This window comes from Elephantulus edwardii, unplaced genomic scaffold (genome assembly GCF_000299155.1).
Source record: "Elephantulus edwardii isolate Elephantulus edwardi_28Jun2011 unplaced genomic scaffold, EleEdw1.0 scaffold00024, whole genome shotgun sequence".
Taxonomy (NCBI): domain Eukaryota; kingdom Metazoa; phylum Chordata; class Mammalia; order Macroscelidea; family Macroscelididae; genus Elephantulus; species Elephantulus edwardii.
In genome coordinates, this window is record NW_006399774.1 from 3,242,116 (window position 1) to 3,266,050 (window position 23,935).

At 41.6% G+C, this 23,935-nt stretch overlaps 1 protein-coding gene across 1 annotated transcript in view; it reads right to left on the reverse strand.

Annotated features, from left to right (window-relative positions):
- The window catches only part of SYNE1 (spectrin repeat containing, nuclear envelope 1), a 644,155-nt gene that overhangs the window by 65,336 nt on the left and 554,884 nt on the right, over positions 1-23,935 (reverse strand). Inside the window, exon 128 of the mRNA XM_006882743.1 lies at positions 3,368-3,530. Coding sequence (XP_006882805.1) covers positions 3,368-3,530 — 163 coding nt within the window. The remainder of the gene's footprint in view (positions 1-3,367; positions 3,531-23,935) is intronic.

The window sequence follows — 23,935 nt, forward strand, 5'->3', positions numbered from 1 at the left end:
AGAATTGATGGCTTTGATCTGTGGTGTGGAGAAGAATACTGAGTATATCATGGACCGTTAGGAGAACAAACAGGTTCATCCTAGAGAGGGTGAAACCAGGCTGCTCATTGGAGGCAACGATTTTGAAGCTTTATCTGACATACTTTGGGCATATGGTAAGAAGGGACCACTCCTTGGAGAGGGATGTCATGCTTGGGAGGGTACAGGGACAGCACAGGAGAGGAAGACTCTCGATGAGATGGATTGATTCAGTGACTGGGGTAATGAGGGTAGGTGTGCCAGAGACAATAAGATTGGCACAGGATAGAGCAGGGTTTAGGGCTGTTGTACACAGGGTTGCTATGAGTCGCAAGCAACTTGATGGCACATAACAACAACAACAACAACAACATGAATCACATAGGGGGAGAATGGTCACCTTTCTCCTATAGAGCCATGGATGGATTCAAATTGCTTTTGTGGTTAGCAGTGTAACTACCAGAGGAATGGCTTTTAACAAATATAAAAACTTACAAATTTAAATAAAAGACTGGACGTGCATATATTAAAAAGTAAAGAGAAGGAAAAAAAAAGACTGTCATTGTGAGGCGCCATTGACCAGCTCCAGGGCACAGTGATGTAGACATGACAGAATCAAGCTGCTTGGCCCTGGACAATCGCACAATCACGGCCATGCCTGAGCCGACTGTGGCTGCCACTCTGTCATCCAGCTCCCTGAGTCTGCCTCTTCTCCCCCATCTTCTACTTTACCAAGCATCATGTCCTTCTCCAGAACGTGAAATAAAAGCAGTGCTCTCTAGTTATCCTTCAAATTTTATAATAATGGTTGTATGCAGCATTCGTCCTTAATAGACTGAGTTGGTTCACACAGTATACTGCTTTCTAGCTTCTCTCATATTACACAGCATTTTTTAAAATCATTGCTCCTGAATGCTGCATAGTATTCTTAATGTACTAAAATTTCTTCCCACCCTTCCCCTCCTTTATTGTCTACCATTGAATCAGATCCAACTGGCACACAAGATTGCCCCTGCTTCTCCAGTGGGGCATCTGGTAGATTCGAACCACGCACCTTTGGCATTGCAGTGAAGTTTCTTGTCATTGGGCCACCAGAGCTCCCTAATGTACCACAATTTCTCAATCCATTTGTTTGTTGATGGACATTTGGGCTGTTAAGATGTGTATAAAAATCCAAAGGGGGCACAGGGGAATTAAGGGTGGAGGGAGGGGGAAATCACAGGGTCATACGAGTTTGGAGGGTGGAGGGAAGGAAGGGGCAAAAGACTTGGGAGGGATCCAGGGGGGACTTGAAAAGATGGGCTGATAATAGTGATTGGTTTTAGAAAACAGAATGGATAGATTGATTGTATTAAACACAGTATGATTGAAGGAATGTGTGAAACAGAATGTATATGAATGAAACACAGCATGTATGAATTCTGCATGCAAACCAATAGAAAATTTAAAAAAAATAGGTAAAAACAAAACAGACAAAAGCCAGGGCTCTACCTTTACTCCTCTTCCTCAGGGCAACCGTGCCCACCTCTTACAGCTCTTCCTTCCAGTTTTTACTTCACATTTCTAAGCAATTTGGTTTTACTTCTGCTTTTGACTGTCTCATTTCAGAATGTATTGACTCTTACTATCTCTCCTCATTGCCACTGAGTCATAGACAACTCAGAGCTGACCCTTCCCTGGTTTTGCAGAGGCTTTCAATCACATGAGAGGAAAGTGCTCATTTGTCTCCTTAGGAGTTGGGGGTGGCTTTGAAGCCCTTGCCTTTGGGTTGACTGAACCACTCCTCACCAGCTCACTGGGCTCCAATTACTGTTAGAGTCCTGTTTACAGGTAGAACAATATTCCTTGTTTACACAGTTACACACACACACACACACAGAGAGAGAGAGAGAAAAAACAATTGCTGTCAGGTTAGATCCAACTTCTGGGAACCTATGGTGTCTGCAGAGACCTGCAGTCCCCTTTCAACAGCTGTGCCCTTTCAGAAGGAGATCTTTGGGGCCTTTCTTCCAAGACATTCTCAGTGGACTTGAACATCCAACCTTTTGATTAGCACATAACACATTAGGTTTTTATACACAGAGCCTCCTTATTACCACACTTCACAGGAACTCCAGGGGTGAAATGGGTTAGTACACAGTATCTACGCAGAAACAGTCCCTCCATTCCCTCCCCGGACTGAGAGGTCTAGCTGGGGCCTGTGTGAGAGCCAATCTAGACAGGTGGCGTGAGAGTGGACATACTGGATGAACAGCTTGTCAGTGACTCTCCCTACTTGTAATACAGCGGCTCCAGCCGTTGCTGGATTGTGTATCCCTAAAGTCACACTTTCTCTGATTTGCCTTCTCCAGGAAGCAATTTTCAGGACATTTTCTGGAGTGAAGGAGGCAGCGATGCCTGACTTGGGAAGAGATGAGCAGTCCTGTTGGACAATGTCAAGTTGATCTGGAGCCAAAGTGATATCATTTGATAGGGTGAAACTACCCCAAAGGGATTTCTAGGCTGTCATCTCTATGGGATTGGATCACTGGGTCGTTCTCCCATAGAGTGGCTCGGTGGGTTTTAACCCCTAATTTATTAACAGTCAAGCAATTAGGCTTCATCTCCACAGAGTTCCTTTGGGTGGTTCTCTTGATGTTGCTTTTGTGTGTCCTTAAGCAGATTCCAACTTGCAGTGACCCTACACGACAGAGTGGAACCTCATCAAAAGGTTCCCTAGGTGTCACCTTTGCAAGAGCAGATTAATTAAAAGCGACTTGACAACACTTAACAAGCACTTCTGCTAACAAATGGAATTCAACAGTACTTGGCACGTGTAAACAAAGTGGCAGGGGGTGAATGTTGCCTCTATACACAGTTTGAGGCCACACTCTTGTTTCGTTGGGTTAAATACTGCCTGCCTGTGAGCTGTGTTGTCTTTGCTGCTGTTCATGAAGGTGGAATTCAAATGTCATCTGCAATTCATTCAATTACCTTTGCAAAACATTTTAAGATGCCAAAAATGCTAGGCCCTCTAATCTTTCTCTGAGCACTGTGAACAGGAAACAAAACAAAACGGAAGGTCCTCCTAAGCCTATAGCCCAGAAGCAGTGACTTACATATATACACACTTACCAGCACTGTGGTAGACACTTTACTGCAGCTCAGCCTAACTGTGGAAGGTTCCTAGGGGGTCAATGAGGCTACGAGAGTCTTCTGAAGAGTCAGCTTCTGGGCGGGGACATGATCTCACCTGCTGCAGACCTGACCACTCTTGCCTACCTTCCTCCCGCCTTTCCAGCCCCTTCTCCACCCCACGTCCTCCCCTCCATCCTGGTCGGCCAGGTCCCAGGCTTCTCTCTAAGCTTACCTGCTGCTCACTGAGCTTCCTCTGGATCTCTTCGGAGTTGCAGGAATCGTAGACAATAGGCTTGGCTAGCTCCGACTCAATGTGGGCGAGCCACGTCCTCAGACTGCTCATGTTCTTGTCCAGCTGCTGCACGGCCACCAGGGTCTCCTTGAGCTTCTTCACCCTGTGGGGGGAGAGGACAGCACGCTCAGCTCCAGCAAGACGCCTCCCTCATGCTCCCCTCACGGCTGCTGCCCTCGGTGGTGCGAACTCAGCACTGAAGCTGTGTGAGTGGAGGAAAGTTACATCACCTCCCTGTGCCTCTACTGTCTCATCTATAAAATGGGGATAAATACAGTAAGAGAACTTATGAGACATAAGTGTGATGAATCATGGAGACATAGCTCCCAGTACCTAGGAAACAGTCAATAAAAACACGACCTATTATTGTGATTACCAAATAATAGAAAAATGATCGAAATCTCCTGTTGTCACAAGAGAATTATTATTTTTACCAATAACAATAAATATATGTCTTATAACGACTTATTTGAAACTAAAAAAAAAAAGATATTTTAAATTTTTCAATAGATTCTCCTCAAGTACATTACATCTCTGCAGTTCTGATGGCGACCAAATATAATTTCTGCTCAGGGTGATGGATTTCAGCAGCCTTGTGATAGAAGCTCACTTAGAGTAAGAAAGGACATTAAAACAAAAGCTATCAGTGCACTATCACATGCACTGGTCACAGTGAAGGTAACTGAGCACTGCACAGTAGATGGAAGATGGATGGAAATACAGATACTGATACATACGTATAATCGTTCATTAGGAATACAGTGCCCGGGTCCTGAAGACATCAACTTAGACATAGTCTGCATAGAAGTAAAGCCCAGTGAGCAGATGATTTAATTCTGAGAATGTGTAGATTAAGAAGAGTGAATTCCAATCTCCATAATAGTCTATGTGTTTCCTATTACCAAAGGGGCCCTTTAGAGTCGTAAGAGAAGATCTTCACCCTGAAACCTACAGCGTCCCTTTTCAGCAGGCAGAAGCTAAGAGAATACGCCATCCCCTTTTCCTTATGAATCAGGGTGAAGCCTCTCTCAGGGAGGAGTGATAGGGAATGGCAAAGGACACACTGACAAAGGAGATTAATCAGAACTGGCTTTGACAAGCACTGTGGCAATTGGACAATTAAAACAGACATTCAGAGGGCGGGGGAAGAAGAACAAACTGGGGAGGAGGGTAGAGAAAACAGTGCAACAGTGAATGAATGAAAACCCAAAATCTCTGTAAATGTTCATTAAAACTAATAAAATTTAATAATAATAAAAAAAGTGAATTTCCATACACTGGTAAAGAAGGAAGACTCACAATAAAAATAATCAGAAGGGAAAGAATAAAATAATATCTTTAAAATGACTTAGAGGAGTCTCTTGTTGTTTTTCTGTCAAGTCAGAAGTGACTCATAGTTGACCTTCCAAGGGGGTTACCGAGGCACTTAATCACATGGGAGGAGACTGCTTGTCTGTCCTTCTCCCACGGAGCAACTGGTGGGATTGAAACTATTCACTTTTGGAATTGCAGTGCAGTTTCTGACCACTAGACTACCCAGGCTCCCTGTAGAAGCTGTACAGAGTCGAAAAGGGAGGTGGAGAGTCAGGAAGGTGTAGCTAGAACTAAAGGCAGATGATGGTTTCCAGGATGTTGTGCTGGTTGGAAGTATGATCTGAAGATCACTTGTACCCGATTCACCTGATTGTCCCTCATAAATGCTGATTCCTGTTCTAATGTGGTGTTCAGGAGGCCATATGTGGTTTATAAGGGTGCATTCCTGGTCACTGTATCAGAACAGGAATCCGCATTTGTAAGGGACAATCAGGTGAATCGGATACAAATAATCTTCATGGAATACTTTCAATCTTAGAAGGCCTAGTCTATAGTATAAAGAGACTGACAAATACAGTCAGAAATGTTCAATCTGAAGAGGATAAAATTGATGAATGGACTTTCTAAAGATTACATCTCTGCTCATCAAAAACTTTTCCCAACAGGGTGAAAAGAAAGCCTACCAACTGGGAACAAGCATTTGGCAATAACATCTCAGACAAGAGTCTCATTAAAAAGTTTACAGAATACTCCTGGCCTCTAGAAGAAAAAGACTGATAGCCCAATTACAAAATGGACCAAAGACATGAAAAGACTTTTCTCAGAGGAAGACACTTGGATGGCCAACAGACATATGAAGAAATGCTCAAAATCACTGGCAATTAGACAGATGTAACTCAAAACCACGATGAAGTACCATTTCATTCCAGTAGCAGTGGCAAAGTTTAGTAGGGCAGCAAGCAATAAATGTTGGAGAGGATGTGGAGAGGTGGAAACTCTCATACACTGTTGGTGGGATTGAAAATGGTACAAACACATTGGAAGAAAGTTTGGCATTTCTTCAAAAAGCTGAACATAGAAAGTCTGTGTGACCCAGCTATTCCTCGACAAGGAATGTACCCCAAAGAAATTAGAACTGAGACACAAACCAATGTTCATAGCAGGTTATTAACCATTGCAAGAATGTGGAAACAGCCCCAATGCCCAATCACAACTGAATGGAATGAGAAATTATAATACATTAACAGTGGTATACTATGCAGCACTCAGGAACATCAATTTCAAAAAATACTACATAACTTGTGAGAGACTGGAGAACATTATGCTGAGTGAACTAACTCAGTCTTATAAGAACAAATAATGCATAAGACCATTACTGTAAAAATAGAACGATAACTAGTAAAACATATATGAGAACTCAAGGGAGAAGAATAGGAGTGGAGAGGTGGGGATGGGTGGGGGCGAAACCTCAGGGTGCACAGTTTGGTAGGTGGAGGGAGGAGGGGAAGGATGTGGGAATGATCCAGGTAAAAAGACGGGGTGAAATGGGCAAGGTTCAATGGTGATTCATTTTATAAAACATAATGTATGAGGCTGATTATATGAAATACAATATTAATGAAGAATAGTGAGAAACACAATATATATAAACTTTGTAAGCAAACCAATATAAGATTAAAAAAAAAAGAGAACAAAGGAATATACAATTAGCCATTATATGTATAACAACAATCTGGAATAAGGGGCGCATTACAAGGTAGGTTATGGAGGGAAGAAAAAGTTCAACAACAACAATAAATATTAAATATTTTTAAAAAATCTAACAAACAAACAAAAACTCCAGATGAGAACCTAATTGGATCCTACTGAACCAGAACCTCTGGGAATGTGGCCAGGGCATTTGCAGCTTTCAAATCACTGAGAAAGCTTTGAGCCTTTTCTTTCCCTAAACCCCAAACCCACCATCTTCAAGTTGCTTGCTATTTTCACTGTGCTCCTCCAGTTTTCTGATGTGGTAAATCTTTATAGACGACTCTTCATGTCTCCCACAGAGCAGCTGGTGGATTCAAGCCTTTGACTTCTATACAATATCCCAACACATTAAACACCGCCCGATCAGAGCGGCTTTTCTTATACTAAGATCAAAGCAAACCCACTGTTGTCAAATTGATTCCCACTCAACCTGACCCTCCCTCCTTCGGGTCTCTAAGACTGTTGAATCTTTAAGGCGGGAGACGGCCCATTTTGCTCCCACAGACCAACTGGGGATTCAAACCACTGAACTTTGGTTAACAGTCTGACATATTAAACACAAAACCATCAGAAATCTTTTTCTTGCACTAAACCCCAAATCAAACCCGTTGCTGTAGAGCCAATTCCTGCTTATGGTGACCCACCATTGGGTGTCCAAGGCTGATAACATTTATGGGAAGAGAATTCCCCATAGTTCTCCAGCAGACTGCCTGGTGGATTCGAACTACTGGCCTTTTAGTTAGCAGTGTCACTATACTATCACATTTTCTTGCACCCTTGTAAGATCAACTGAGAAACATATGTGCCTATTCTGACTTATCTACAGCTTTGACATTAAGACATGTAAGAATGTTTGTAACCTGGCAAAGTCTCTGTACTCAAAAGCAGGAATCTCGGTAAGAAATTCTCAAAGACAGACAAATACTGTATAAGACCATTATTGTAGAGCGAGTACGAGGATCCAAAGAGGGGAGAGGGATGCTTAATCATAGGGTCACATAATTTGATGAGTGGAGGGAGGGGTGGGTGTAGGAAAGGGGAAAGATACAGAGGGGAAACAATGTATACGGACTTTGTAAGTAAACTAGTATTAAAAAAATCCCCAAAGACTGACATCTTCACTTAAAGAGTCATTAAATATCTCTGAACTCTGAACACTTTCAGTTATTAAAGAGCGATTCTCAAGCTGGGATTGTTTTACAACCACCTGGAGCCACTTTCAAAACCATCTGCCAGTCACACTTGTTTGGAGCCCTGAATCAATTCCAAGTAACAGTGACTCTGTAGGTTACAGATCACAGCTGTCCCATGGCGATTTCTTGACTGTAATCTTTTAGGAAGTTGATCAGTAATTAGTATCATCTTTTTCCCCCCTGAGATAGTTCTCTGATTAAGAGCCACTGATCTAAAGAAAACATCTCACCATCAAAGTATTTATTAAAATGTCCTCATTGTTGTTGACTGTCTATGAGTCGAGCATGACTCAGCGACCCTATGAACAAAAAGTTTGAAGTCTCTCTACAACTATTGACACTTATCAAAATTCAAAGGGTTTCTGGAGGCATGTTGTTTAGGAAGTAGATGCCACTCTTGCTTCAAAAAAATGTTACTAGTTGTTTAAAATGAAAAGTTCTTAACACTTCTATTTTAATTTTTTAAAATCAATATTTTAATTGTGCTATTTTAATTTTAAGATGTTAATATTCTTCCCTCAAATGAAAGTCTAGTCAAAGGAGGACATAACAATATTTTTCTTTTTGTCATGAAAAAGCTTTTAAATGGATTATTTCTATGGTCAGCTATTACTAATAATACCAATAATGGATTGCTGTTGTTGTTGTTATGTGCTGTCTAATCACCTATGACTCAGAGTGACCCTAAGTATAGCAGCTCTGAAGCCTGCTCTGTCTTGAACCAGTCTGACTCCAAGACACCCAACCCCACTGCCCCGGTTACTATATCAATCCATTTCATCTGGGGTCTTCCTCTCCTACATCGTCCCTCCACCCTTCCAAGAACAGTATCCTTCTTCAAGGACTGGTCCCCCCTTGCCATGTGTCCAAAGCATGTGTGATAGAGCTAAAAAATCCTAACCTTCAAGGAGAAACTTAGTTTCAACCTCTCAAAGACAGATCAATTTGTTTTCTTGGCAGTCCATGGTATGTATGTTTGAGACTCTTCTCCAGCACCACAACTCAAGGTATCAATTCTTCTCCTGTCATCCTAAGTCATTGTCCAGCTCTCTGATGCATAGCAAGTAATTGCGAAGATCATGGCCGGGATCAAGCACACCTTACTCTCTAGACTAACATCGTTGCTTCTCAGTACTCTGGAGAGGTCCCAGGCAGCAGATTTATCCACTGCAATTCATTTTTTGGACTGGGAATAATGGCTAAATTACAGTTAATAATACCATGGTTTAAGAATAATTCTAGTTTGTAAAGCACTTTTAGATGTATTTTCATGTATCTTTTTTTTGGGGGGGGGAAGTATATTTTTAGTTGTTATTGTTGTCAAGTGCTGTTGAGTCAAATAAGACTCATAGTGACCCTATGGACAATAGACCTGAGCCCTGTCCTACACTGTCCTATCATGTCCTCATCAACTCTGACCTATCTGAGCCCACTGCAGTGGTCACTGAGTCAACTCATCTCATTGGGGGGGGGTGTTGGTCTTAATCTCTTTTGCTGACCCCCCACCTTTCCAAGCATGACATCCTTATCCAAGGAATAGTCCTAAGCAACATGTTCAAAGTATGAGACAAAGCTTTGCCATCTTTGCCTCCAAGGAACCCTCTGGCTGGACTTTCTCCAAGACACATCTGTTTATTTTTGTGACAATATATGTCATATTCAGTGCTCTTCTCCAACACCACAGCTCAAGGGCATCAAGCCTTCTGTCATCCTTATTCATCGTCCAGCTCTTAGATGAACAGCAAGTGACTGAAAAGATGGCCTAAATCAGGTGTACCTGAGTCTTCAAACTGACATCATGGCTCTTCAAGATTTTGAAGAGGTGATATTATTATTATTCCACAACATATTATATTGACAGGGAGAAGACACTATAATGGTACATAAATCTTATTATGACTCATGATGCCATTCAAAATAAGACTACACTAAATAAGCTCATAAGTGAAAATTATGCCCTGTCTCCGTACATTTCAAGATACTGGCTTTGAAAAAGATTCCAAGAATTTTACGTGTATCCACTCATGTTTGTTTCATCTGTAAGACAACAATTGCTTGTTTCAGTCAGTAAATGCAGATTGTTCCTTAGTGGTAAGGACAGCGTGGCTTTTCTCACTCACACTCTGGCCATATTATCCGGAGGGGGTGGTCCTGGAAGGGAAGATGAGGTCTGTAAAGATGGAGGGTAAGAAAAGGAGAGGAAGAGTCTCAACGAGACGGATTGAAATGGTCACAGCAACAAGGAAGGAGCTTAAGTATAAGTGAGGGTGGTGCAGAAAAAGGCAACTTTTCAATCTTGCATGTTCCTTGTCGCTGTTATTCACTGGTATCATCCAGAACTGACTCCGCTGACCTTCCAGAGGGATTTTAGAGTCTGTAAACCACATGGCGGGAGGCTGCCCATTGTTCTTCTGTGCAGCAGCTAGTGGATTCGAGCCTTCCGGATTCAGGTGGGCAGCAGAACTCCTTACCAACTAGGCTACCAGAACTCTCTCTATTATTTCACAAGGGTGACTCTAAGTTAGAGTCAACCTGACAGCTTTTAACAACAGACTGCAAGGCCAGAGAGAACAATCTAGCAAGGGCTACACAAGGGCATAGAACTTAGTCTAGTGCTTCTCTGGTAGTTTGAATTCACCAGCAGCAACTCAGGACAAAGACATAGCGTCCCCCCTCCCCCCAACTTACAGCTTCAGAAACCCTCTGGAGGGTCAGCTGTGAGTCAATTCTGACTCGATGGCAATGACTTGACATGATTCTAGTGCCACAGACCATTGAACGGTGCACAACCAATAAGTCCACTGGACAACGTGGGTGTCTGTCCTGCTGTGTCCGTGTAAGAACACCCTATCTGTATTCCTCGCTCCCTCCTCCCCCCTCCCTACCAGCCAGAGGATCTGAACACTGCTCTTGTTTCTGGCTTGAGATCTTAGCTGATTTTCCATGCTATTGCTGGGTGCCGTCAGGTCAAAGCTGACTCAGATTCCTTGAGATGGAGCACTGAGCTGCAGTGTTTTCTTGGCTATAATCTAAAGATTGCTGTTGTTAGATACCATTGAGCCACAACCGACTCCTGGCTGACCCACCAATGGGCTTTCAGAGGCAGCAAATTGCCTGGGAGGAGGCCGCCCACTTTTCTCCCATGGAACAGCAGGTGGACTTGAATTACATGCCTTTGGGTGGGCAGCACAGTTCCTTAACACTGGGCCTTTTAGAGATTATATGGGATCAAATCACCTCGTTTATTTCTTACACAGCAGCTGGTTGTGCTCAAAGAGCCAAACTTCTGATTAGTTTTATTGTTGTTATTATGTGTTGTCAAGTTTCCTGCAACCCATAATGAACCTATGTACATACAACACCTCTGAAGCTTGTCCTGTCCTGCGCCAATCTTACTGATTCTGACACACTAAATCCCATTGCCCCAGTTACTGTATCATTTCATCTGGGGTCTTCCTCTCCTGCACCGTCCTTCCACCCTTCTGAGCATGATGTCCTTCTCCAAGGACCAGTCCCTCTGGTTAGTAGCCAATGCTAAATGTCACACCATGAGAGTTTCTTGGGTTTCTCCCAAAACCTCACCCAGTAACCTCCTAATATAATATCATCATAATGTTGAGTGGGATTGGGAGGCTGGCACAGCTCCTCATTCAATACCCATTTCCTTTGACCTTCATTTTTATTTTCTTTATATTCCTTTTATTTGTCGATGTCAAAATACATTTTTTTTTTGTATTTTGGTTTTGCAACTAGTTTTGTGCAGAAACAAGGTCAACTCAATACTACCAATAATATCAACAGAGCATAGTAGCCATTCAGCTTCAGATACAAAGAATAAATAATCTAAATACAAACCACTAAAATATTAGAAACATGTATGTAACTGTTCTTCACAGGCATCCACACCTGACAAAGCTAATCCTTAGCACGCCTAAGTGCAACCAAGACACATTGCAATCATCCAAGCTGAACAATCATCTGGATATTAATTCTGCAATAAGACCTTGGAAATTCTCTATCTTCACCATCCATACAAGCAAAATAAAACCACAAATAAACTCCCACAACTACTTTTATTTTAACTCCGCAGACAAGTTGGTCTCTTTTAGGGCAAGTACTTTTCAGAGCTCGAACTTCCACTTTTGGATTTTCTGGTTTGTGTTTTCTAAATTCCAATGTTTTGCACAAAGTAGGGCACTATTTAAACTCCATGGGGGAAAATCAAAAGAACAGCAAGGAAACCCACTTGTCATGTCATGGAATCAATTTTGATGCTTTATAACCCCACGTGTTTCCTCCTAAGTCTGTGCTCCATCAGGTTCTCTGTAGCTTTGACCTTGTAGCTAACTTCCTCACTAGGCCTTGCTTTCAAGGTGGTGGTTGTTGTCATTGTTAAATGCCACTGGGTCTCCTGTGACTCATTGTGACCCTGTGTACAACAGCTCTGAACCCTCCTCTATCCTAAGCCAACCTCATCATCTCTGACACACCTTCCACCACCACCCTAGTCACTGAGTTAATCCATCTATCTCATCAAGGGTCTTCCTCTCCTGCTCTCACCCTCCACCCTCCCAAGCATGACTTCCTTCTCCAAGGACTGGTCCCACCTTGCAACATGTCTAAAGTATGTGAGACAGAGCTTCAGAATTCTTGCCTCCAAGGAGCACCCTGGTTTCACCCTCTCTGGGATCATCCTGTTTGTTCTTTTAGCAGTTCATGGCGTATTCTTTCAAGGTACAGAGGAGTAATTCACACACACAGACTTTTTGGTTGGTAGCCTTACCATTTACACCACCCAGAGTGGCAAAATGTTTGCTAAACAATCAGAATTTCAAGGAAAATATTTTCATTTCATAAACATTTTAATTCCCACTTTTTAAATTTTTATGTTAAAATTTCTTCTCCAGGCTCAACCATTGCAAGTGGTCTCCTTGTCAAATATTAAAAGCCGTTTATTTCCTTAGCTTAAAAATCACATATAAATATGATCAAAAGTTCCAAAGCCAAAGCCAACAACTGAGCCCATTGCTGGTGAGTCAGAACAGCCAGTGGCCTTCTCACAGAGCAGCTGGGGGATTCGAACTGCCTGCCTTTGAGCTGACAGTGTGATCCCCAAACAAGTAGACCACAAGAGCTTCTTTTTAAAAAAAATGATAAGGAGAGAAAGTAGAATAAACAACTTGAAGTGGGGGAGGGGGGAAGAAACTTACTTTCAATAAAGAATTTTCATCCAAAAATAGAAGATAGAATACCCATATATATACACATATATATATATATATTACTTTATCTTATCAATTACATTTGAGCCAGATAGGACTCTTATTATTATTTCCACTTTAGAAGTGGGGAACTGTGCAATAATGAATGAATGGAAATACAAAGTCTCTGTAAACTTTCATTAAAATTAACATTTTTTTTTAAAAAAAGTGAGGAACTGGAGGCTCTGATTGGTTATGAAATTTTCCTCAAATAATCCCAAGTAAAATCCAAGTCTGGAAAAAAAAACAAAACACAAAGAGATTCTAGGCAACACTGTTCCACGGGGTAATGTCTACACCAGACAAGCAAGCCGCAGGTTAGGGAACCTAGTGTGACAATGAAGGAGTCCCAATCACCAGAGTAGCACTGAGAACATCGTGACATGGAAATGCTCACTCACACAGTCATCTGTGCAAGTTCCTCTTTCACTCTGAGGTGACACCGAGCAGAGCAGTGTCATTAGGGGGTGAGAATTCAAGGGGTTCTCCTTACCCATTTTTTTTAAAACTTTTTTCATTATCATTACTAATTTTAATGAAAATTTACAGAGACATTGGATTTTCATTCATTGTTGCACTTTTCTCCCGCCCCCCAGTTCACTTTTCTCTTTGAAAAAAATTCTTTCATTGCTATGCAATCCCTCCCCCCAGGTCCACTCCACTGTGCAGCCTTCGTTCTGGACTCCTGTCATGACAATAATACCTAATCACATATCCCTTTTGAACAGTTCTCCCCCTCATCTGTTTCAATGCAGAATACATTATTTATCTCCTCTTTCTTAGTCTCCCCCCAACCCCAATGTCAATCCCATTTTAAAACAGAACCATTTTTCTTAAAGAACATTTTACTAGACTTCCCAAAGGCTGTGAGCATGTCTTGAAGGGAAGCAGATCTGAACTGCGGTGAGATAGGTAGTAGAGATCCCAAACATTTTTCTGGAGCTAATTAAACTTCAGAGAGACGGGACAGGAAGCACTGTTGGTCTCCTCCATGATTTCTGTTTGCATTCTCCCCTCACTTGAAGAAGTAAGAACAACCTTCCTTTCAGTAGCAAGCAGGTCATGTGCATGGATCTATTTTGAATTATAATCCTGGCTGCCTGATAAATTTAGCAAGCTTGATAAACCTGCTAGTTGCTACAGCTTATTGTCTCCTGTCAAAGTCAATATGCATCACACATACTTGACCTTCCTTGAGAAGGTTGCTGCTTAAATCCAGTTGTCCAATTCTTCAATATTGTCAAACATCTATGCCTACATGTCTCTATCAATTTGTATAAGCATACTTACAAAGTTCTATTTAACTATATATGCATAAATACACGTCTATATTATATCTATAACTAGTTATTAAATATACACTCATGTCTGTGTATGTATACCAATACAAGCATTCACATGCATCCCTATCTGTATATTCCATCCATATCTAGGTTTTTAATATGCATCTATCTCTTTAGCGATCAATATAAGCACATACACACATCTATATCTAGCTATATAAACAGATGTCCATATCTCCTACTGTATAATCTCTACCTGTATATTTATAGCTATCTAACCAATAGAAATATCAACCATTTATAAACAAAATCCATACTTTTCTTTAGATTTACTTCTTTTTTTGTTTTACTTTTCTTCAGACTATTTTAGTAGTGCTATAAACGAAAACAAAAAGAATTCAAAGTCTAAATATAATAGAACCCAAAGTGGTAGTAATAAAACTGTCCATTCACAGGAATATTGGGGGAGAGCGGTATGATATAGAACACACACAAAAAAGCCATTAAAACTAGAAAGTTAAGCCCCATCACATGATTAAGTATAAAGAATTAAATATTTGCACAATGCACTGACTTATTATTTGAAGCATCACTGTGTACATTTTGCAGTAAAGTGTAATACCAGCCCACAATTGACATTCACTGATAAGCCCAAAATAAGCTACCAATCTCACACACAAATGAAGAGGTTATCCTCGAAGCCCCTCCCTGAACATCATGGTGGGTTTGCATTTACTCAAGCGCAGCTTTCAGCTACAAAGCTGGGAGCTGGTGGAGGCAGACTGTTAGCTCCATCGGCCGCCTGACCTCTCAGTGACGTGATGGACAGAAGGCAGATTCCCCCGAGTCTCGTTCCTGGGGTTCAGCCCGACTACTATAGCCATGCCCCTTGTATGACGCATACAGTCCAGACAGAACTGGAATACCAAGTCATAATAAAGTCCATCTGCCTTTTCACAGAGCATGCCCAGCAGGGGGACAAGACCAAGAAAGCAGCAAACTGCTTAAAACCCAGTGGCCAGCCATCTCCACACACGGCTTATCCTCACTTATCACTGGCACAAAGCAATGAGGGACTCAAGCTCCCAGCTTCTAGTCTACAAAACCCTCGTCACATGAATGCTGTGCACAGGAGGGAGACACTCAAGGAGATGCCTGCCTGGTGACATCGCAGTTACAGTCCGGAAGATCAGTGTCCTCACAGCCGTCCTCCGCCATCCTTACAGCACACAGCTCCTTCGCCACCACCATGAAGCTCCCACTGGCCAACGTCCGGCTCTGCACAGCAAAAGGCTAGAGCTTGCGTGGGACAGACAGTTCCCCTCGCCGGAGTTGGAGAAGTAGGAAAATGTCCACTGTGGACAAATGTTGGTCGACTCGGGCTTGATAACATGACACTGAGCAGTGACAAGTGGTCATGCTTCTAAATAAAACCTACATTCATTAACATGTGCCAGGCTTGGCCTCCGGGAATGTAGGCCACGGGTGTAAGAAGGGGGAAGGAGGCTCAGGATAATCTGCCAGGAAGAGGCTCCGGGTCTAAAGAAAGAAGATCAAAAGTAAAGGCAGCCTCAGAGGCGCTGTGGGCTGGAGGCTTGGGCCACTCTGCCTGCAGGTTCCTGGAGCTGGACAGGATATTTGGAAAGGGCATAAGAGCCAAGTGCAAACACACAGTCACCAGAGGACAACAGAGAATACAAACAGACGGGAGTGATTTCCTTCCCCTTCGGTCTGATATGGTAGCTGAAGGGTGTAAGGGGCTTCAGAAGACGGAAAGGAAAAGACCGTGTGGGGGAGAGTGCTTGGACTTTGCTTTCTGAAGAGATCACTGGGACAGAAAAAGTAATGAAGAAATAACCAATATCTGCTCTGTTGTAGTCACAGCCTTTGCCCTTTTCAAAATAGTAATAATATAAGGTGACAAAAAAGAACATGGTCATTTTAAGATAGTATCTTAGGGTGCATGTCAGATGACACTGGGGTACCTGTTAATTTGATTATTGGGATTTCAAATAGATTTTTATTATTTTTTAATATTGGTAGTAGTGGTGGTGGTGGAGTAGTAGCAGTAGTAGCAGCAGTAGTAGTAGTAGTGTATGTACTGTCAGATTGGATCTGACTGGTACAGGAGGAGATTGTCCCTCCTTCTCTAGCAGAGTATCTGGTGGATTCGAACATCGTACCTCTGGGATTGCAGTGCAGCTTTTTGCCACTAGGGCACCAGAACTTCCTAGAAGCTTTTATTTTTAAAGTTGTGTGGGTTTGTAAGTTTTCAATGTTTTGCAAAGTGTACTTAAATATATTAAGTTTTTAAAAGAAAATCAGCTTCCAAGATACTAATTGCTGGTGATTTACTAAAATGTGACAACTGCTGACTTTATAAAGTCCTTTATTGGATTATATTAATAAATTATAAGGAAATAAATATTAACTGTGTACTAAGTTCTTTTCTTTTAAAGAAAGGTCTATGTGATGATAGGATGTGCTGGATAAACTTGGTTGCAACTGTTTTGTTTATTTATGGTACAGTGTAACTAAAATAAAACATTTAATTCTAATCATGTGATTGATTGCTTTTAAGACAGAACATAGGCAGAGAACATATTCTCTTCATAAAAAATACAACTTGTATGCCGTATATTAAATATAATCTAGAAAATTCAATTATAGATAAAATTCTATTTAAGATCCTGCTATTAAAAAATATTTTACCCTGAAGATTTTTTATTAAGTAATTCTCTAAGAAATTATTTATTTTTTTATAATCAGCAACACCCATATTCAACTTTGAATAAAAGGCATTTATTAGTCATAATAGCAGAGAGGAAGAAGTTCGGCTGGCGTGTTTGCTTCATTTTTTTAAAAAATTTTGACATACTAACATTCTTCTAAAACTTGAGGTCCTTTAGAGAATGCACTATCATTCTTGCAATTCCTTTTTCATTTTGTTTCGTTTCCTCGGGGAGTCAAAAACGTTTTCTTGTTCATAATTTTGAAATAATATGTGAGTTCTAATGAGTAAATATAAAGCAATGGAAGGCTTTAAAAATACACTTTTCAGGGAGCCCACAGACAGTTGTGCTGCTTCTAGGGAGGTGGCGCCTCTCTGGCAGTTCAAATCCAACAGCTTCTCCAGTGGGAGTTGGGCAAACTCCTCACATGTGGCTTACTGCTTCTAAGTATTCACTGGAGGGCAACCTATGAGTTGATTTCAACTTAACGATAACGAGAGATATCTAGTTATATTATGAAATATTCCACAGTCATATTAAAGACACATTGAATAATGCATATTTTCTAACATATAGGTTCATTTATTCCACAGTTGTTGGTTTGTTGTTTTGTTTTGTTTTTAACTAGAGACCTGCTTATGATTTTAATGAGCATCTCGGAAATGAGGAATCTGGGGCTCAGAGAAGATTATGCAATACACCCCATGCCACGCAGCACATGGGCCCAAATTCAGATCTCCAGTTCTGCTGTTCCACAAAAACCCCATCGTCACGTTCCTGACCCTGACACCAGGCACCTTGTCAACGGACGACAGCAAAGTAATAAAAACCATAAATTCTAAACTCAAGGCAAGACCTCAGCTTTCATTGAGGACAGAGTTCCTGTTTGACTGACACGTAGTGGCAGTGGCCAACACATCACAAAGCATGCAGCGTCCACTTTGTACTAACCAGTCAATTTTCCTCGGTTCAACTCCAACAGATGGCATCACCACGTGACTGAGAGCAGCGCTATGTGTGCTCCAGAACCGTCCATCGCTCGGGCTGTGGATGCAACTTGCTAGGTCTTCCATCTGAGGTGCCTCAGAATCAACCTGAACCTCCAATCTTTCCGTTAATACCCTGATTCCTTAACTCTCTGAACCACTGGGCACACTACAGCCATCTGGGAAGGAGAGCTGAACTTTACCAATCACTTCATCAGATGCTAGATCTCATTTAATCCTCATAACCTGTGAGTGAGCTAATATTCTTAACCGTATTTTCACACGTCAAAATCTCAGAGGTAATAAGATGTTCAGGCACATGCCTCACTGCAGGGCTCGCTCACTGCAGACCTTGTTCATCACAGAGCTCACTCATTGCAGGGCTTGTTCATCTCAGGGCTCGCTCACTGCAGGACTTGATCACTTCAGGCCTTGTTCACTGCAGGGCTCTCTCACTGCAGGCCTCGCTCACTGCAGGGCTCTCTCATCTCAGGGCTCGCTCATCGCAGGGCTCACTCACCACAGGCCTTGCTCACTGCAGACCTTGCTCATCACAGAGCTCACTCACTGCAGGCCTTGCTTACTTCAGGCCTTGTTCACTGCAGGCCTCGCTCACTGCAGGGCTCTCTCATCTCAGGGCTCGCTCATCACAGAGCTCACTCACTGCAGGCCTTGCTTATTTCAGGCCTTGTTCACTGCAGGCCTCGCTCATCTCAGGGCTTTGGAGCAGAAGCACAGTGCAGCTCACACAGCTGGAGCCCGAGCCCAGTTGCTCTCTATACGTGCAGCCCTTCTCACTGTCTGTCTTAGCCTTGCATCATTCATCCATCATCAGTCTCTGCTGTCAAGTCAGAACCAACGCATAGCTGACCCTCTAGGGAGTTTGCAGAGGATAAAATCACCTAAGAGAAGGTTTCCCCATCTTTCTCCTATGGAGTAGCTGGTGGATTTGAACTGCCAGAGAGACAACATGGCCTTTGGCTAGCTGCACGGATCTCTATGGACGACACTACACCCGACAAAAACAAGCAACTGCTATGTGCCCAAACCTGCAGCAAGTTCTTACTATGGGATAATTATGGCGATTAAGACACCAAGACCTATAGCCTTTAGATGGATTCTGCCTCAGGGTGGCTCCAAGTATGCATAGGGCTGTCTAGACTATGACCTTTCAGAAGTAGACTGCCAATCCTTTCTTCAGAGAGGCACCCTTGTTGGATTTAAATCCCTAACCTCTGTGCCATCCAGGGACTCCAGTGATCAAGACAGATACACTGACATGTTAGTGGAGGAAAGCAGAGCAAGGAAGAAGAATTTGTTCTACTCCTGGAGACATGAGGGACAATGAGGAACTGGACAGGTGAGGTGGGGGCTGGAAAGTGAGCTAGCAGAGATGGTAGAGAGGAAAGAGCCCAGAGGGCCGATTATTTGTGTCCTTGTTGCATTATTCTTAATGATAAAGGAGATTATTAGTCCTTATTGGTTAGAGACTGTGCTTCCATCTTTATATTCCTATAGCACAAGTCAGTGAAGGTAAGCTGATTACCTGCTTTGGAGAAGACAGTGATACTGTAGCACTGCCAGTCTTTTGTGTATCTATTGCCTATGGTTGCTTTCGTCTTATAATAGCAGAGCAAGGACACCACCGGGCCCAGAAAATCTAACAGATTTACCATCTGGTTCTTCACAGAAGTCATCAACTACCCCGTGATAGTAACATGCACAGTAGCTGGTGCTCATAGGCATTCAAAACTCCTCACAGGATTAGATTCCAGAGATCAAGCTGATACGCAAAAAATCAGCATTATGTGAAAAAAAATATGACATCATTATAACTGCCAAATGACATCACTACATAACTGTTAAAGGCGAAGAGACTGAGATTGTTCACAGCTTCAGTTTGCTCGGCTCCACAGTCAACACTCTTGGCATCAGCAGTCAGGAAATCCAAAAGCGCATCGCGATGGGAAAGTCTGCTGTTAGGGACCTCTCTAAAGTACTCAAGAGCAACGGTGTCTCTCTGGAGACTAAGGTGCACCTGATACAGGCCATGGTCTTTGCAATCGCTTGTTATGCATCAGAGAGTTGGACAATGACTAGGGAGGACAAAAGGAGAGTTGATGCCTTTGAGCTGTGGTGCTGGAGAAGAGTACTGAATGTACCATGGACTGCCAGGAAAACAAACAGATTCATCCTGGAAAGGATTAAACCAAGCTACTCCTTGGAGGCAAGGATTCTGCGGCTTCATCTGACATACTTTGGACATTTGCCAGGAAGGACGGGTCCTTGGAGAGGGACATCATGCTTGGGAGGGTGGAGGGGCGGCGCAAGAGGGGAAGACCCTCTATGAGATGGACTGATTCAGTGACTGGGGTAATCTAATCGGGATGGGTGTGTCGGAGGCAGTGCGGTTGGCACAGGATAGAGCAGGGTTTAGGGCTATTGTGCATAGGGTCGCTATGAGTCGCAAACGACTCGACGGCACATAACAACAACAACTCATTATATAACTGCCAAATTACATCATTACATAATTGTCACATTACGTCTTTTGACATTTGTGCAACCCCTGAGAATGAAGTTGACACAGATCTTTAACAACCACAACTACATTCTAGCCTGCCATCTCTGCTGGCAAGATACTGATACATCTGTTGTTAACTGGCATCATGGTCGGATGGTAGAGACTTTCCAACTGTCATAAGCATTGAACAAGGAGACAAGAAGTCAAGAGTGGATGACTATACTTATTTCCACTCTGTTGTACATAGGGTCACTATGAGTTGCAAGCGACTCGATAGTACATAACAACAACAACTATACTTAAAGGAATATAATAAATACACAGATTTAAAACAACCAGTCAGTCACAAAGGGCATATCCTGTTTAAGTACCGTAAAGGAACTGTTCAGAATAGCCTAATTTATACACAGAAAGTAGATTAGCATTTGCCTAAGGCTGGGAAGAAGGGGAGGGATTGCTAATCAGAAATAACTACTTTTTAAGGAGGTGATGAGATGTTTGACAATTGATTGTGGTGACAGATTGTGCAGTTTTGTAATTATGCCAAGAAAACGCAGAAACGTACAGGTCAAAAGGTAAATTGCATAGTACATAAACCATCTCAGTAAAGCTGTTATTAGCAACTAAAAGAACAACAAAACAAGAGCCAAATAACTAAAGTGCACTTTTGTTTGGGGAGTAAGCAGTTGGATGCAATAGAGAGAATGAAGACGAATTTTTATTAGATACTCCTGGTTTTTATTAGACATTCTGAAAACCTGCTGGCAAGTCAACTATGAGTCTGGTCCTGACTCGACAGCACACGACAACCTATTGATTTAAATATGAAACAAAACCACACATTACAACAGGGCCAACAACCGGAATCCGATCTTCTAGATACGAAAATGAAGAATGTCAAATAATTGATAGCGTACTATAACACATGCTGAAAAGTACATGCAGCACTAAGGAACAATTTTGTAAAATACCATATAACATGGGAGAGTAGAGAGAGCATTATGCTGAGTGAAATAACTCAGTCACATACGGACAAATACTGCAGAAAGCCTTATTGTGAAAATAAGATAGGGGGCAAGATGTGCATAGAAGTTCACAAGGGGAAGGGGTAAGAGAGAAAGGGGGCAGAAAAAGGAAAAGGGTGGAAACCACCCAGATAACAAAGGTTAGTGGGCAGGGAGGAGGAAGGAAAAGGAAAAATTCAATGGGGACTTGAAAAGGTGGGGCGCTAACAGACATGTCTCCATAGTGATTAATTGTATAAAATACAAAGTACATGAAAGATTATAAAAACAGTGTACATGAGTGAAACAGAAAGCATATTTATAACTGTATACAAACAGATAAACAAAAACAAGGACAGATTCTGTCAGGCTCAAACTCTGGAGAAGTTGCTTCTAGGGTTTGTGCATGTTGTTCACTGGAGAAATGAGAAGTAGCTTTCTGCAGTGCACTTTTATGGAACTTAGAGCAGCATTTCAACAACAGCGCCTTCTGTTGACTTTGAGACAAAGGCTCAGGAATGCTTTTTGTATTGTCTAGAGCACTGGTCAACATAATTGACTGAAAAGAAGGAATGTCCTTGATTTGCATGTTCCAGGACAGTAGCCTTTTGTTACTGACGAGTTGAAAGTTGGCTACAATTAAAATTCAACTTTTTAAAAATGAATTTTAATGAACATTTACAGAGACTTTGGATTTCTATTCATTCATTGTTGCATTTTTCTTCCTGGCCATCCCCCCCGCAGTTAGCTCTTCTCTTTGAAAAGTAAAAGAAAAATTCTTTCATTAGTATACAATCCCTCCACCACCCCAATACACTCCACTAGGCAGCCTTCACTCTGGACTCTTGTCATGACAATAATACCCAATCATATATCGCTTTTAAACAGCTTTTATTCAACTTTGTTTAACTTTAGTTTTAACTAGTCACAGGTGGTTAGTGGCTGCTATGCTAGACAGGACACGTCTAGAAGGTATAGTAAGGATACATGAGCAGTATTGATAAAACCAAGCAAATTTTGTAGCCCTCACAATTTGACTATTGTTGGTGACATAATCAGCTTAAAAACTAAACACCAGCCGTATTTATCCTGCACCCAGAAAAGTCTTTGTTTATCCAACAGTGACATGAAGATTAATCAAAAGGATCGATTCTTTTGTATATCCTAGGCTTATTTGAGATTCAGTTTTTGTTTCTACAAGAAAAATTCTGAATAGGCCATGATTTTATTAGGAAAAAGTGTTCACCTGAAAAGAACATAACTGGATTAAAAAAATAACCTCTATATTTTGTCAGGAGCCTCAGCATAGTACGGAGATATCCAAGGTGTGTGCTAGGTTATATTCTACTTTAATGAATCAGTAACTTAGGAGAGAGAGCAGTCATGAATGAGACTGAATAATAGAAGCGTCATATTCCTTCTGGAAGTTCATGGTTGAAGATGGACATAGGGTAGCCACTGGTGGGTGCACCAGTGAAGGGCATGGGAAGCAGCTGTGAGTGCCAACATATCTGCTGAGTGAGGCTACGGGAGAGATCAAGAGACCAGTGTGGCATTAGACTGCAGGACATTTCTCTAGCTCTTGAATGCCATTGAGTCAGAACAGACTCACAGCTGACCCTCCACTGGGTTTCTGAACATGCAAACTACATGAGTGGAGAATGTCCAACTTCCTCCTATGAGGGCAGTGTGGATTTGAGCCGCCAGAGAGGCAGGATGTTAACCTTCGAGTTAGCATTGTAATTCCTGTGGAATAGATCACCAGGGCTCCCTCTAGGACAAAGAAATCAGTGATCAAGAATTCCTAAAAAAAAAAAAAAAATAATTCCTCCGGCCTTGTTGGTGTTTTAATGATGTTATTCTAGAATGTTTTCTTTCCAGAGGATGAATGAGAGGCTTAAAAAAAATTGTGCTAGGTATCACAACAGTAACAGAAGTTAGCTGTATTGTGTGGTGCTTTCTTAGTAACTCTTTTATTTTTAGTGCAGTGTACCTGATGCCTGTATTACTTTTGTTCTGATCATTGCATCATTGCAGAACCTGGAAAATCTATTGCTCTTCTGATGCATAACACACTGCAATTGGTATACACGTAATTTTTTTAAACTTTAGCTGTATTGTCAACTTTGGAAAAATTATCTGTGTTGAGGTCGCATTGTATAGAAATTAACAGGCAATTGGTCTAGAAATATTAAACTTTTTTTATATGTATAGGAGTCATTCACTGTACTAAATATGGAAGGTCTTTTCTACATGGGTTTGATTATAGAAACTATTAAAGTATTCCCTAAATAAAAAAAATTATCTGGCCTTATATGAAACAAAATATACATGAACAAAATCATGTTTGTGAAGGATTATAGAAATGTGAATGATTGTATAAAACACAATGTGAATTAAAGAAACATGTATGAACAATTGTATGCAAATCAATAGAAAATAATGGATATGAACATGTA